At 40.8% G+C, this 14,502-nt stretch overlaps 1 protein-coding gene across 1 annotated transcript; it reads left to right on the top strand.

Annotated features, from left to right (window-relative positions):
- Positions 1–248: 248 nt before the first annotated feature.
- Positions 249–991, top strand: MELLADRAFT_124291 (uncharacterized protein; the record flags this gene model as incomplete). The annotated part of the gene is made up of 5 exons (XM_007406308.1): positions 249–384; positions 483–554; positions 632–742; positions 827–898; positions 960–991. The coding sequence occupies 5 exons, from the start codon at positions 249–251 to the stop codon at positions 989–991; spliced, it is 423 nt and encodes a 140-aa protein (XP_007406370.1).
- Positions 992–14,502: the final 13,511 nt, after the last annotated feature.

Below are 14,502 nucleotides of genomic sequence, written 5' to 3' on the forward strand. Positions count from 1 at the left end.
AGGGGCCATATACCTGATCTCAAAGGACACAGGGTCCTCGCCGGTGGTGGAGCCTCAAGGCGGAGGAAATCACCCTATGGAAGCCTAGCCTGAAGTCGCTTTTGCTAGGGCCTGCAAATATCACATAAATAGACTGACCATCTTCTTTTGGGCGCTGATTTCGACTCAACCCACACGCAATTTACGCTCTCATAAGTTGAAATCTCTTACCCAACGTTCTTCTTTGACTTTTGTTGTACATAGTCAGCATGCTCCATCTCTTCCTAAAGATCTCCTTTCTACTATCTTCCTTGGGTATTCATGGCCTGAATGCTGAAAAACCGATATATGCGGCAGCCTGTAACGGCGGCATGAGGTTGTACACAGGCGGGAAACAGGATGCAGGTACGTATTCGATTCAACTTTTCTCTTTATCCTCATGAACCCAGAACAAGTTACGTGCACTGCTAATGTGAAGTTGATACGCAATTCCACATCTGAAGCATGCAGATATGTACGGACAACTGGTGAAGAACTACATTACAACTGCCAACACAACAGTTGCTTGTATGATGGTAAGCCCCTTATATAATCTAATTTTCATTACCTTTGATATATCTCATTGCTGATCGATTTCGTTTACTTATTTTAGATAAAGATTGGGTTCCTTTCAATAACTGCCGACTAGCCAACTCAGCTAACACGGGGGTTTCATTCCAAAAGTGCAAGGAATATAATTACGAGGGACAGAACAAAGGTTATAGTCAGTTCTTTTTCTTGAATCTTGCAAACCTGAGAAAATTTTCTATCCGAGACTCATCTTTTCGATTTGAATTGGTTATGTTAGCTTGTAGCAATCTTTCGGGTGTGAAATATGTTTGCCCAGAGTACAATCCTCAAAATACGGTTGGCGCCTTGAGTTAGTCGTATTTCCTTCTCAATCAGAATTCCACCTCATTGATGATTATTTCTCCTTTCAGCATGTCTGACTTGCCGTGCGGGAAACTGGTAGATCACACGACGAACAAGACTTCTTAGGCCCTATTCTAGTACCTTGAGAACAAGGCAAAAGCAAATCCTTCAAAACTCGCGCGATCAACCCCTTATCCAAACCTTTCTGTGTATCTTGTTAATAGCCCTTTCGTGTTGATGATCTACTTGGTCACCTGAATTCAAAGTGTTGTGTTTATGATTAACGTCAGAAAATTGTGGCTTATTGCTATTGATTTTGTGAAACCTCATATATCTCTTTCTTGTATCACTCTTGTACCACTAATCACTTCTTACCCCCATCACCACTGGTGGATTCAATGTAATAGCTGCTCCATGCACTGTAGTATAGTAATTGTCATGCACCTTGAGTGTGGGACTGATCAAAAAATGAATTGAAAGATAGCCTTGCAGTTGTTAAACACATGGTAATAAATTGGATGGTGAAAAATTGATCAAAATGGACTCACAACTTCTTAAAAGAAATGAGACAAGTGCTTGGGGTGTGGATACTTTGGAGAAGATAAACATCCGTCCCACATCAGAGGGGGCGCACAAAACAAACTCTGATGTTTTTGATCCTCAGAGAATGGGTTTTCTTTGGCAGACTGAAAGTTAAACTGTTAGATGCAGTGATACAAGCATCATTCATTTGTTTTTTTGGATTAAAAAAGAATTATCAGCACATTGCTCATATCTTTCAAAGCCAAAAAGACTGTCTCACAGGTTTCAAAGCTTTGGATTTCAGAACTCAACTCTTTAACAAATATCTGCGTGTGTCATCTTATTAGATCTCAATTGATCTAAATTGCATCCACTGCCTTGGAATATGAAGAGTTGAATACCAGAAACCTGACGCGCCCTTCCGGCCTGCTCTAAATTGTCCCAAATGTATCGCTGAGTATGCTAAAAGACCTTTGAGAGTATTTCATACTGAGTTCTGTACAACATAACTCATCACAGAGGAGGAGTTCTGGGTTTCTGTTTGAAATATCATAGCTTACATAGAGAAATTGAATCAGAGTGGTTTGTGTCTTCTTCATCAAGACTTTCAGTGATTTGAGTTCCCTCTTCTTCTTCTTCTTCTTCTTCAAACACATGAGAGTTGAATTAAATGATTAGGACGCGTAAACCATGAAATTGTAGTAGGGATTGAGAGCTTTGAAAAGCACTGCAAAAGAAAAGCAACGGCAGGGGATGTAATTCCTATTTCCGCGCATTCCCTTTGTTCTCATTGTATGCGCTTTTGAGAGACTCGAAGCACTTTCCACTGCTTTTTACTACTTTTTGTTACTTTTACATTGTACTTGATTTCCTGTGATCGGGCCAGTCCTATCCAGATCCGTCCTGATCAGATACATGAGAACCTTTGTAAGCCGGATCCAGCAGTATCGGATCCGGCCTTCCTATCTCATCCTCAGTTGTAAAACAACAACATCCCTGTTGTCTCTCATTGTACCACAACATTGCCTTATTTGTACTTTGTAGACAAGATGGAGGACTGTATAAATTCCCCCGCTCTTCCCTCTGGAATAAAGACTCAAGTCACTTCTCCTTCACTCTTACCGTACCAAGTTGTGATAGGAATAATTATTTGTGTGTTATTTTTGTTTTTTCTACTTTCTAATTTTCAATCAAGACGCACCTTGATATCAAAGAGATATTGATCTATCCCTTTCTGTTTACCTCTGTAACTTCCTTATTGTTGAACTTGAAATCTCCAATCGACGAAACATGAAAGTTCGAAGTACAAGATGAGAGAAAGCGTTTTGAGAAGAGTGATAAGTAAAGTTTGTAAGAAGAGCTATTAGCTTTAGTAAAAGAAGTACATTTGAATTACCCCAACCAAGTAAACAAAAAGAGAAAGTTAGAAGTACTTATACATTTCCCGTTTGCTCAATCTTACTTCTCTTTCCCATCTTTGGAAAGAGAAGTAAGTAAATTTCCTATTTTCTATTTTCACGTTGAATGTTGGTCTTGTTTTAATCTTGATATTGTTTGAACTTGTTAGCTATTGCTCTTTTAGCCCACCAGAGATCGCTATCACCTTTTGATAGCTTAAACTAACTTTGTCTATCTTGAAATCTGTACCCTCCTTTCAGATACATCGTAGTCTCAACAATCTCAATGTTTCTTTCTTCTTGACTAATTTTCCTTATTCATTATTGTTATAGGCCAGAGCCTTAGTATAGACACCTTGTAGGAGTCAGTAGCTTATCTGTGCGATTGTTGCAGTTCATCAGGTGAATAAAATCCATCTTTGGAAAGAGAACTATTGCTCTTTTAGCCCACCAGAGATCGCTATCACCTTTTGATAGCTTAAACTAACTTTGTCTATCTTGAAATCTGTACCCTCCTTTCAGGTCAGAGCCTTAGTATAGACACCTTGTAGGATTCAGTAGCTTATCTGTGCAATTGTTGCACTTCATCGGGTCAGAGCCTTAGTATAGACACCTTGTAGGATTCAGTAGCTTATCTGTGCAATTGTTGCACTTCATCAGGTCAATTAACCCGTGGTTCAAGACACCTAGCATATTCATACTTATTTCCTAGACCCCGTATTGGAAAGTCAAATCCACCACAGAAGTATTCAAAATCCCCCATAGATCCTGTTGTAAGTTTCTCAGATTTCCTAGCTAGTTATCCAAATCCTTTGCGACACCTCTTTGATTAGTTAGATGATCTGATAGACGCTCCTTATACTCTATCACACACAGGACCACCAGCTACTCGAAGTTTAATCATTATAAACCAAGCACTATTTCTTGTTGAAGAACTTATTATAAAAAAAGAATACCAGTACATATTCCTTGAGACTCCGACCAAGTCTTGTTTATTATAAACACAATAACCCCGTCCATTATTCTTTTTGACATACAGAAAAACACCATCAAGGAATGGAAGACCCTCATGGATTTGTCCAAATCCCCGCTAAGGACCTTAGACTCATCAAGGCTCAGCTACAACAGAACAATAAGGACACCCAAGCTATTGCTGAGCTCCAAAATCAAAAACAGAAAACCCACCAAGAGCTGACCAATGCTCAGAACCACATATACCAGCTCAAACAGAGCCATCACACTCGCTCGACTCAACCTGCTCCCTTGAAACCAGATGTGTTTCGCGCAGAACCACACAAATTTGGTGGCTTTGGTGACAACACCGAGTTATGGATTTCCAAACTAGAATCCAACTTTAGAACCCATTGCTACCCTGAGTCCGACTGGTGCAAGATGATAGGGAACTACCTCAACAAAGAAGGTCAAATGTTCTGGCATCAGGTTTGAGATACGGCCAATGGTGGAACCACCACCAACTGCCAAGAATTCCGTCTCCAGTTCCCTGCTAAGTAAAGCTGTGGTATGCTGAAAGATGAAATTAGGGAGAAGCTCAAACTCTGCTTCTATAAAGGTGATGTAAACAAGTACATTCTGAGGTTTAGAAAGCTTGTTTGCCAAATCCCCGAGGATGACCTCCCTTTCTTCGAGCATTCCTACCTATTTCTTGACAAACTAACGGCTATCCATAGATAAGACATCAACAAACCGGAAAATAAGAAAGATATGGATATGGAGATCCTTTACGCTGCCGCCCGTGAAAGCAAGGCAAACATGAGAATCAAACAACGCAAGATTCAACCCACCAACCAAAAGTTTAACTCTGACCACAAACCTGGTTTTCACAAAAATCACAACTACTTTCAAAATCATTGTGCCTCCACACCTTTTGGACAAACTCCTGCAACTACCAGCTCTGCTGTACCTATGGACCTGGATCTGGCGGACTTAAGCAAGGTTGAATGCTATAAGTGTCACAAAATGGGACATCTCTCCTGGAACTGCACCAAGAAGATGCCTAACAAACACTCCCAAAATGGAAACCCCCAAGGAGACAGCAGAAAGCCTAATCTGCTCTTGATGGATCTTGTCCAAGCAATCCGTCAACCTGAATTCGTGGCCCCCTTCCAAGACCACAAACTACACAACTTCGGATCCTTTACCACCCCGTTCAAGATGCCAACGGCCAGATGTTCCAAGCTTTGCAAGAATCAACCAAAAGTCTTGACGGACCTTGTGAAGATGGGAGAGAAGCGTTAGCCAAGTACCAACATCATTATCTCAAGGCCTTAAAAGACATGAATCAAGAGGACTTCCTTGACCTTCAAAAGGAGCGAGACACTGTTAGAGAACTCTTCAAGAAGAACTCTAAAGAAGTACGCTGTTGTGGAACCTGCTATGGCTATGGATGTGAAGACAGTCCTCCTACCATCTCCAAAGGTATAGAGTACTTTGACTCAGAAGCTCATGACTTACCCAACAGCTCCTGCAAACAATCACAAGAGGATAGTTTGGACCCCGAGATCCTCCTGGCTCACGATCCTAATAAATGAGCTATACTATATGAACTTGGGGATCTTTATCAGTGGCCAATTAGATAAGAAGAAAATCAAACTTGACCGTACCCTCATTGACGGGTACCAATACACCAACATGCCCTTCAACTGGCCAGTAGAAGAAAAAGACCAATTCAAACTGGCGGAAAAAGAGCTAGAAAACGTTGAAGGATGGAACACAATTCTTTCAACCGCCTTTAAAACAAAACGACTTGAAGATCTAACTATGTCCGGTTTCAATGAAGACATAGAAGATCCCGTTGTCTGGGCTGTGGATTACATTAAAACCAACAAAATCATTATAAATCTTGAAGATACCAGAGACAAGCAAGAAGAAGGAAAAGAAGACGTTATTGCCCTCAACATGATTGATTTAACCACACTGGATGAAAAAGAAATCATTGAACTTAACACGGTTGACTTAGCAACTCAAGACACAACCAAATATACCTCACTACCCATCTATGCATGCTATTTCAGAAACATGCCAGTTGACACAATTCTCAATACTGGCGCTGCCGCCAATTATGTCTCAGAAAGCAGACTGAATGATATGAACAGAATGAACCCCCACCATATCAAGATCAAAACGGTATAAGGACGTGGTGTGAGACTAGCCAATGGAGCTCAAGAAGTTGCTAACAAGATCACAGTGTTTGAAGTTGAGATGGACCACCACAAGAAGAACGGATCTTTCTCCTTCAAGGTGGAAGTTGTTGTACTACCCTTGCCCAATATCTCCCTAATTTTAGGACTTCCATGGTCCAAGGAGTACAATCCAAGCATAGACTTCAAAACCAGAGTCTATATGGTAGATGCTAAAGTCAGCAACGAAACTTTCTCTTTTGGCCCGCGGTCCGACAAACCAAAGTTGTTTACTATAGAAGATAAATCCTTTGGTAATCAACTCTTAGAATCAACAAGAAAGATTGCACCTTATTGCTTCAAGGCTGAAATTGAAATCCACGAACAAAAATATAAACACTACATCGACATGGGAGAAAGTAAGCCCATCAAATCTCATGGAAGACCACTTACCCCCCCAGAACACAAACTAATCAGTCAATTTGTTGAAGAAGGCTTAAAACAGGGTATCATTGAAAAAACAGACTCACCTTGGAGCTCGCTGTTGCTATTGGTCAAGAAACAGGACGGAAGCACTCAAGTATGCGTTGATTATTGCGCTTTGAACAAGGTAACTAGGAAAAACGCATACCCTCTACCACGCATTGACAATGCGTACTTATTCCTCTCAGGCGCTAAAGTTTTCTCTACCATTGACTTAAAACCCAGTTTCTGGCAGGTTCAAATGGCAGAAGCTGATAAACAAAAAACTGCTTTTACATGCAGACAAGGCCATTTTCAATGGAAGGTCATGCCGTTTGGACTATGTAATGCCCCAGCCACCTTCCAAGAAATGATGAACAATATTCTAAGAGATATCATTGACAAATTTGCACTTGTTTATCTAGATGATGTCGCAATTTACTCAAAAACTGAAGAAGAGCACCAGCAGCATATCGAAATGCATTTCAACATTTTGAACAAACATAACTTGGTAGTCTCTGGCAAAAAATGCCAATGGGGGTTACCATCACTTCTCTTTCTAGGACACATTGTAGATAGCAACGGGATTTGAACAAACCCAGATAAAATGAAAAAAATTGTTGAGTGGCCCGTCCCCTCAAACATCTCCCATGTTAGAGGATTCTTGAACCTTTGTACTTACTACAAAAGGTTCATTGTGAAGTTCTCAATGATAGCCTCCCCGCTCTACAAACTCACCGAAGGCTCAACCTAAACCAGGATCGCCTATCAGGTGGGGGAAGGAAGAGCAGGCATCATTTGAGAAACCTAAAATCTCCTCGTCAGAAACGGTACCACTCCAACATCTGACCCCTTTCAAGCCCTTTGTACTTGACACAGACACATGAATTTGAGTGATTTTGCATATTCTGAATGCTTTTTCATGACTCTTTCTTTTGACACCTGAATTTTTTTTTGAATTGTAAATAGATTTTTTTTCTACAAAAAAAATAATCTTTCTCTTTGGAACTTTCTTTTTGGATTAATCATCACAGGATAGGATTAGTCTTTTTTGTTTGAGAAAGACTGGTTAGCTTACAAATAATGATGTTTGGATCAGAGAACGTGATTGACAATATGCCCCCATGATGGTATTAACCAGTGGGATTGGATTTCAATGATTTATAAGTGTTGAAGATTTGGGATTGTCTAATCCACTCATTTGGATTGGCCACTATTGGTTATGATAGGTTTTATTCAATGTTTTTTACATAACAAGCTGTGGAAATAGGCACCGGAATTTATTTTCTCATTATTTACCAAATTCTTGGTAATCTCTTAAGAGCATCCGCACTCGTGCGGTAAGTCGGGTGCGGTAAGGTTAAATTTACCGCAAACGCGGGGTCTTTTCCACACCGGTGAAAAATTAGCCCCGCGGTAGTTAATTTTCGGTCATTTTGCGTTAGCGAATCGGTAAATTTACCAATTGGCTAACGCATGCGGTATCACACATCACGACTTGTTCCCGGCAACTCGACTCCAAAAACAAAACTCAACCAGACCTCCAACACCAAAGTCAACAACCAATATATCCTTTTCACCACTCACACACGATGAATTCCAAGCCTTACAGTTGCATGAATCAACTCGAGAACGTTTGACACCGATCGATGTCTTCAATTGAAATAAGTCAATCAACCATCTTGAACTCGACTCCAAACCATTCAGATGAAAATGAAAGATGTCTAGATTCATATAGCTATGTAGAGGTCAATATTTAAGAAAATCAACATTAAAAGACCAATCATTGGAGGACTTTTAGGATCAAGTGATACAAATTAAAAATTGAAGTTTGGATTTTTATTTCCTAGTTTTAAATCTTTAAATCTTTTACAAGATCATTATGTGTATTCAGACTCATTAAAAGCTTTCTCGATGTAGTAAAGCCTTTGTTTTTTAATCGGAATTCATGTATTAAGATCTGAACAAACTCATGTTAAATTTGTAATTTTAAATTAAGATCTATCGATCGAGTAGATGAACAGGATGATATCGGGTCTTCATGTGTAGATGGAGTATTAGTATCTTAGTGCAAAGAAGAGAACAGTGCCTCTATCACATGAAAACTGGCCATGAAAGCAGGTGATGTGTACTCAAAAAATTAAAACTTTACCTTACTGCACGACCGGTGCGGAGTACATGCACTATCTGTAAAGTTATAAAAGTTACAGCGCTGCTAATGCAAACGAGTGCGAAATTTGGTTGAGTTAAGTAACTTTTTACTTAATGTTGTGTTTGTTACCGCACGTGACCAAATTAACAACCGCAAACGAGTGCGGATGCTCTAAACTCAATAGGGCAGTTCAAGTTTGGCTTTTAAGGCACGATTTTATGTTTTACAACGTGATTGTTGTCCTTAAAGTTAATGTTATAAATTACGACCTGCGAGCCACCTCTCGAGGTGGCTCGCTGACTTATAAATTATAAGACAACTTATAAATTTTTATGTCATCTGGCTCACACGCAAAAAAACGGGTGAAAGCAGGTGGTAACAGGACAGAGGTGAGGAAAAAAAATAAAAAATAAAAAAACGATGATCATTAGGTTTCACACGCTCTGCCCTGCTTTCACCCGTCTTTCACCCGTTTTCACCCGTTTTCACCTGCTTCCACCTGCTTCCACCCGCTCGATCACCTACTCAATCGCCTTACGGAAAGGACGATGTATCCCTTTTTTCATCCTCATCCTCGGCCATCTTCACCTCATCCATATCCATTCTCAACTTTCACGGATTCCGTTAACTCACACCTCACCCGGTTCCATCTCGATTGATTATTTTTTATTCAATTCTCAATTCAATTCAATTCAATCATTCGATCATCAAAAATTCATTCAGTCTATGTTAGAAATTCTTTTTCGATCAAGTCAATGAAGTTCAACCCCAATCTGATTTTTCATTCGATAACTTTTATTCTCATCAAAAGCTCAACCTCTCAATCAAACCCAATTCCATTTCTTTCAATTGTTTTTTATTTAATTCAGTTTCTCGATTTGCAAGGATTCTATGAACTCACCCCGCACCCAGTTCTATCTCGTTTGACTCTTTCATTTATTCAATCACACAATTACTCGACATTCAACTTCAATCAAACTCGATTTCGACTTCAAACGTGTGATTGGTGTTATTCTAAATCTTTTTATTCTTTCAATCTTCAACTTTTTAAATCTTCAATCAAACTCGATATTCAACTTTTTAAATCTTCAATCAAACTCGATATTCACTTCAAACGCTCTCAAACCCACCCAGTTTCATCTTGTTTGATAATTTTTTATTCAAAAACTCAATATTCAAATTTTTCGATCACTCGATTCCAATTAAATTCTCTTTTATTTAAATCAATCATTTACTTCGAAGCGTCATCTCTCATCACAATCATTTTGTTTGGATCGAATTGGCAAATTGATTGATTCTTGCGATTATCGGACACGATGGAAGTTGTAGTAAGTAATCTACTTGGTTATAGGTTCTTCGTGTAAGAGTATGGCTGACACTCAACATCTTTCTTAGCCTACCCGCGGGCCTCGCAGAACAAAAGCTCAGGTCGCGCAAGATCTCATGGCGAGTGGACGTGTAGGCAAGGGCAAGCCTACACCTGCTGAAGTTCAACAATCCCTTGTCGCTAGCAAAGCTCGTACTCAGCCGGCGGAAGCGAGTGTTTCAGGATCAACAGCTCAAACGTCTGTAACTGCGAAGACACCTCGCCGAGGAACTCAATCTCAACCAATTAAGCCTTCAGCAGCACCTAGCGTAACACCCGGACGTAAAGCAACAGCCAGTAGCCCTAATTTCGAATTACCTGACTATGAAGAGATTGTGACAAACCTGAGTCGTCCTCAATTCCGGAACGCTATTTTTGGTGGAGGTGTCAAAACGAAAGTGACTGGACAGGGAACCAAGGTCATCCTGAACAACCTAGCAATTCAACTGAACAACAACTACAATCAGCGCAACACAACCACTAAGATGCGACTCACTGGACGCCAACTTCAGCTGCGATTACAACAATACAAAGGAAAATACATGGCAACCAAGCGTAAAAGCCTAAGTACCGGTTTTGGAGTTACCGATACAGAACAGAAACGAGGGCTTTCAATTGAAGGTAAACTTGAGGAGATGTGTCCGCTTTATTCCAAGATGGATGCGATTTTCAAAGATAAGGGGAATGTGAATGCCTTTGGGATCATGGATAGTGGCGTGAATGACGGTGAAGAAGAAGAAGAAGAAGCAGAAGAAGAAGAAGAAGAAGAAATAGAAGAAGAAGAAGAAGAAGAAATAGAAGATGAAGAAGTTCAAGATGAAGATGAAGATGTTCAAGATGAAGACTTAGATGTTCAAGATGAAGACTTAGATGTCAAGCCTCAAGTTGCGTTATTTGGTGCGAAGGAAATTGTGATATCAGACTCTGAAGAAGATGAAGAGCTTTTGAAAATCAAGCGCCGCATCGAAGGAAACACTATCAATGACAACCTGCCCGACTTGCCTCTTATGCCTCCTCCACCTCCGCTTTCATACAACCAATCAACTGCGAAACCTCAAAAACCTCAATCTAATCAATTCACTCAAAATCCAAAGTCTTCTCAAAAGTCTTCTCAAAAGACTCCAAACACAAAAGAGAAAGTTATCAGCAAGCAATCGGAAGCTTCAACCTCAACCTCGACCTCAACCAGCGCGACCCGTCCTAAACGAAAACGTGCTACACCAGCAGTCCGCAGAAAGCGAGCTCATTCTGCCCAACTCACCCACGCCGAACTCGCTTTGGACGACTCTGATCTTGAAAACAAAGGAGGCCTAGTTGAAGAGGGCAGCAGCATGGCGGTCCTTCCACATCGAGGAACCTTAGCTGGCCGCCAATTGGATCCCCTTCCATCCATTGATCCTTCAACCGTGCGCACCAGAGAGCACAAGCATCCAGTTGCAGCTGCTCTTCAAAATGGAAACGATGTCAAGATGTCCATACTGAAGGACAACAGCGATTGGCGACACTTATTTGAAGAGAGGAAACTGGCAGAAGAACTTCGTTTGAGCAATGAGAAGAAGAGTGTTGAAGCATCAAAGTTAGAGTGGGCAAGAGAGCAATATTATCATGAACACAAAGAATCTCAAGAGAAGGCTGTTGCTGAAAAGAAGTTGGAAGAGGCACGCGAGAGAAGTCAGGTGGCTAAAGATTTGGCTTTAGGTGGCAAGTCTCCTGAAGAGGTGCGAGATTATCTCAATGTAATCTTTCCAAAAGATCAATGATATCAAAGGTATGTGATCATTTAGATATGATTATCAATTTGCTCTTGCTGACTCTGATTCTTCTGCAAATGAAGTTGTTCTTCATTTTTGTTATTTGTTTTTCCTTTTCAAATCAATATCCCTTTCAAATCAGTCCATAAAATTAACAAAAGCTCGAAACTTCATTATATGACACGGATAAGGACTGGCTCTCTTATCTTTGTTTTTCTTATTCTCACGGATGGAATCAAACGAAATGTGCATTCTGATTATCGAAGTATTGTTTCTATCCTTTTCATTTGTTTTTTTTTGTTGTGAACTTTTCGGTTGAGTTAAATAAATGAATACAGGAAAAGATCAAAAGATCTTCTGTTGTAGAATAGAGTGAATTTTTTTGTTTGTCCAGTTAAATAAATAGATACATGAAAAGATCAAGATATGTGCTGTTGTAGAGTGAAAGTTTTTGATGTCTGATTGCAATTTAATTAGGTATCTTGTATTTTGTTCAAAACTAAATCAAACATAACATTCAAAAACTAAACTAAAACAAAGAACGAGACACAAATTAAAAGAAAGAAGACAAAAGAATAAGACATGATAGTGAGCCAAGCAAGAGAACCAAAGTGTTGACCCTTACGAATCAACAATCGGAAGACCACCACTTGCCCAGTTGTAAGAAACGGCATGATCCCGTACCTTCTCCCTCATAATCTTTCCACGCTCAACGGCACATATGTTGCAATTCTCTTCCACCAAGAGATTAGAAACCGCTGGTGCACCTAGATCAGCCAGCATGACTTCCATCGCAATATCACTCCAAGCATTGCCAAAATCTGCCAACATGTTATTCAGGATAACGCAACATCTGATCCATTTCAAGATATGTTCCATATCTTCCTTTTTATTCAGAGCCAACCGTAGACACTGAAGTGAAGCCCAGCGAAGCTTACACACGCCAATTGAATGTTCGTTACGGATTTGTGCTTTAGCGATACACCAATTGAAACCGCGATTTCTATCCACCTCTGCTGCCTGTCCTTTGTACAATGGCACGACAGTCTCCGTTGGGGTATATGCCGAGTCCGCAATGAGGTATTCACCTGGAACATACAAGAGAATTGGGTTAGAAAGCATTCCTTTCAAGATCGGTGGTCCAAAACTCACCTTTTTCGAAATACTTATCTGGATTGACCGCGATATCTGACTTGTTGAACACGGTGCTATCGCAGCACGAACCTGGCCAGCCAGCGTACACATAAGTTATTCTGCGATCACAATCACAGATGACTTGAAAGTTGAGAGAGTAGTTATGTTTACGATCAAAAAAGACCTCGCCGTCCTTTCCGGGCCTTTGAAATAAAGGAACAGTTGTTCCATCCACAAACCCCACACACGCCGGAAACCCGTCTTGAGCAAGTACGTGGGAAATACCTTGACGTCGTTCAGCATTGGGCCATTTAAGGTACATCTTTCCTCTATCTAAAATCGCCTCAATCACTCGACGTGTACAGTTGATTACTGTTCCACGTCCGACCTTGTAGTTACGGGCAAACCTCCCAACCGAGGCGCCATTCCCATTACTTCCCAAACGCTCTAATGTAATAGCTAATTGATGTTCTACAGGCGGTGGTGGATTGCGACTTGTTGAAAAAAACACCGGGTGGTTTTCGATCATAGCCAGAAGTGCAGCGAAGCCTTCAGGAGAAGTGCGCATGGCTTGTCGAAAGTCGGTACGTCTATCACGTAGCATGTCCTTCAAGTTGAAAGGACTAGCTAACGGTGCTTTGAAGCGTGGCTCTAGATATCGCGTAGTCGAAATCAATGTAAGGTACTGAGACCAGTCGTCTTCTTCATCGAAAAGTAGGTCGTACAGATACGCATCTTCCGGATCATCAGGGAAGAACAAAGTGCCGTCGGTGGGAAAATCACTGTCACTGTCTTCACCATCAAAACCAGGTAATGAAATCGACATGTCCGCATGCGCAAAGACGCACATGTTGGTGAGGTCTCGAAGAATCTCGGCGCGCTGGGATATTCGAGGCATTTGAGGTGTTTTAGGTGATGATTTTTGGGATCTCTCGAAGATGGAGAGACGAGACGAGGCAGAGCAGAGGCAACTTGAGTTTGGGCCTGATCATCTCTCTTGCCAACTGGAGAGGATAGATCATCTTAGAAAAAAAGGAAGGCCGTTGGGCCTCTCTGTACCTTCTTGGAAAAGACGTTGGTACTTATAATTACGACATTTTAAGGATCTCGAGCAGCCCTTTTAAGGCACGAGCATGCGTAAATAACATGATCTCTCGGAAAAATTCTCATGCTCGCGGGCTCAAACTTGAACTGCCCTAATAGCTAGACTGCCTCGTGGGATCACATTGTGTAATTGATTTCAGGTAAGAGGAACAAAGATTGATGCAAGCAGGATAAAAGTATGATAGATTTCATACAGTCTAGTGCCAAGATAACTTATTTGCTTTTGGAAGATCATAATATATCATGAAGGGACTACATACTGTCAAATTCACAACCAAATAAAAGTGAATGTATTGTTCCATTCTTGCTGGAATTGTTCAATTGCATTTATGTTTTACAATCCTTTGTAGGATTATTGTTTGTTCCCAGATGCCTACCGCATCCTGAAACTACCTCCACCTGATGTGCTCACTTTGAGTTGCTGAGCACAACTAGTACGGGGGGGGCGCCGCCGCCGGGCCTCTTGGTTTGCGTGGCTGAGAAAATCCTTCTCGCTTCGCAAACCTTGATGCCCCTGGCTTTGCCGGGTGGGTGGGAGGTCATTTCAGAACAAAGTATGACTTAAGAGATTGTGACTAAACAATTA

This window comes from Melampsora larici-populina, assembly GCF_000204055.1.
Source record: "Melampsora larici-populina 98AG31 unplaced genomic scaffold MELLAscaffold_6, whole genome shotgun sequence".
Lineage (NCBI taxonomy): Eukaryota > Fungi > Basidiomycota > Pucciniomycetes > Pucciniales > Melampsoraceae > Melampsora > Melampsora laricis-populina.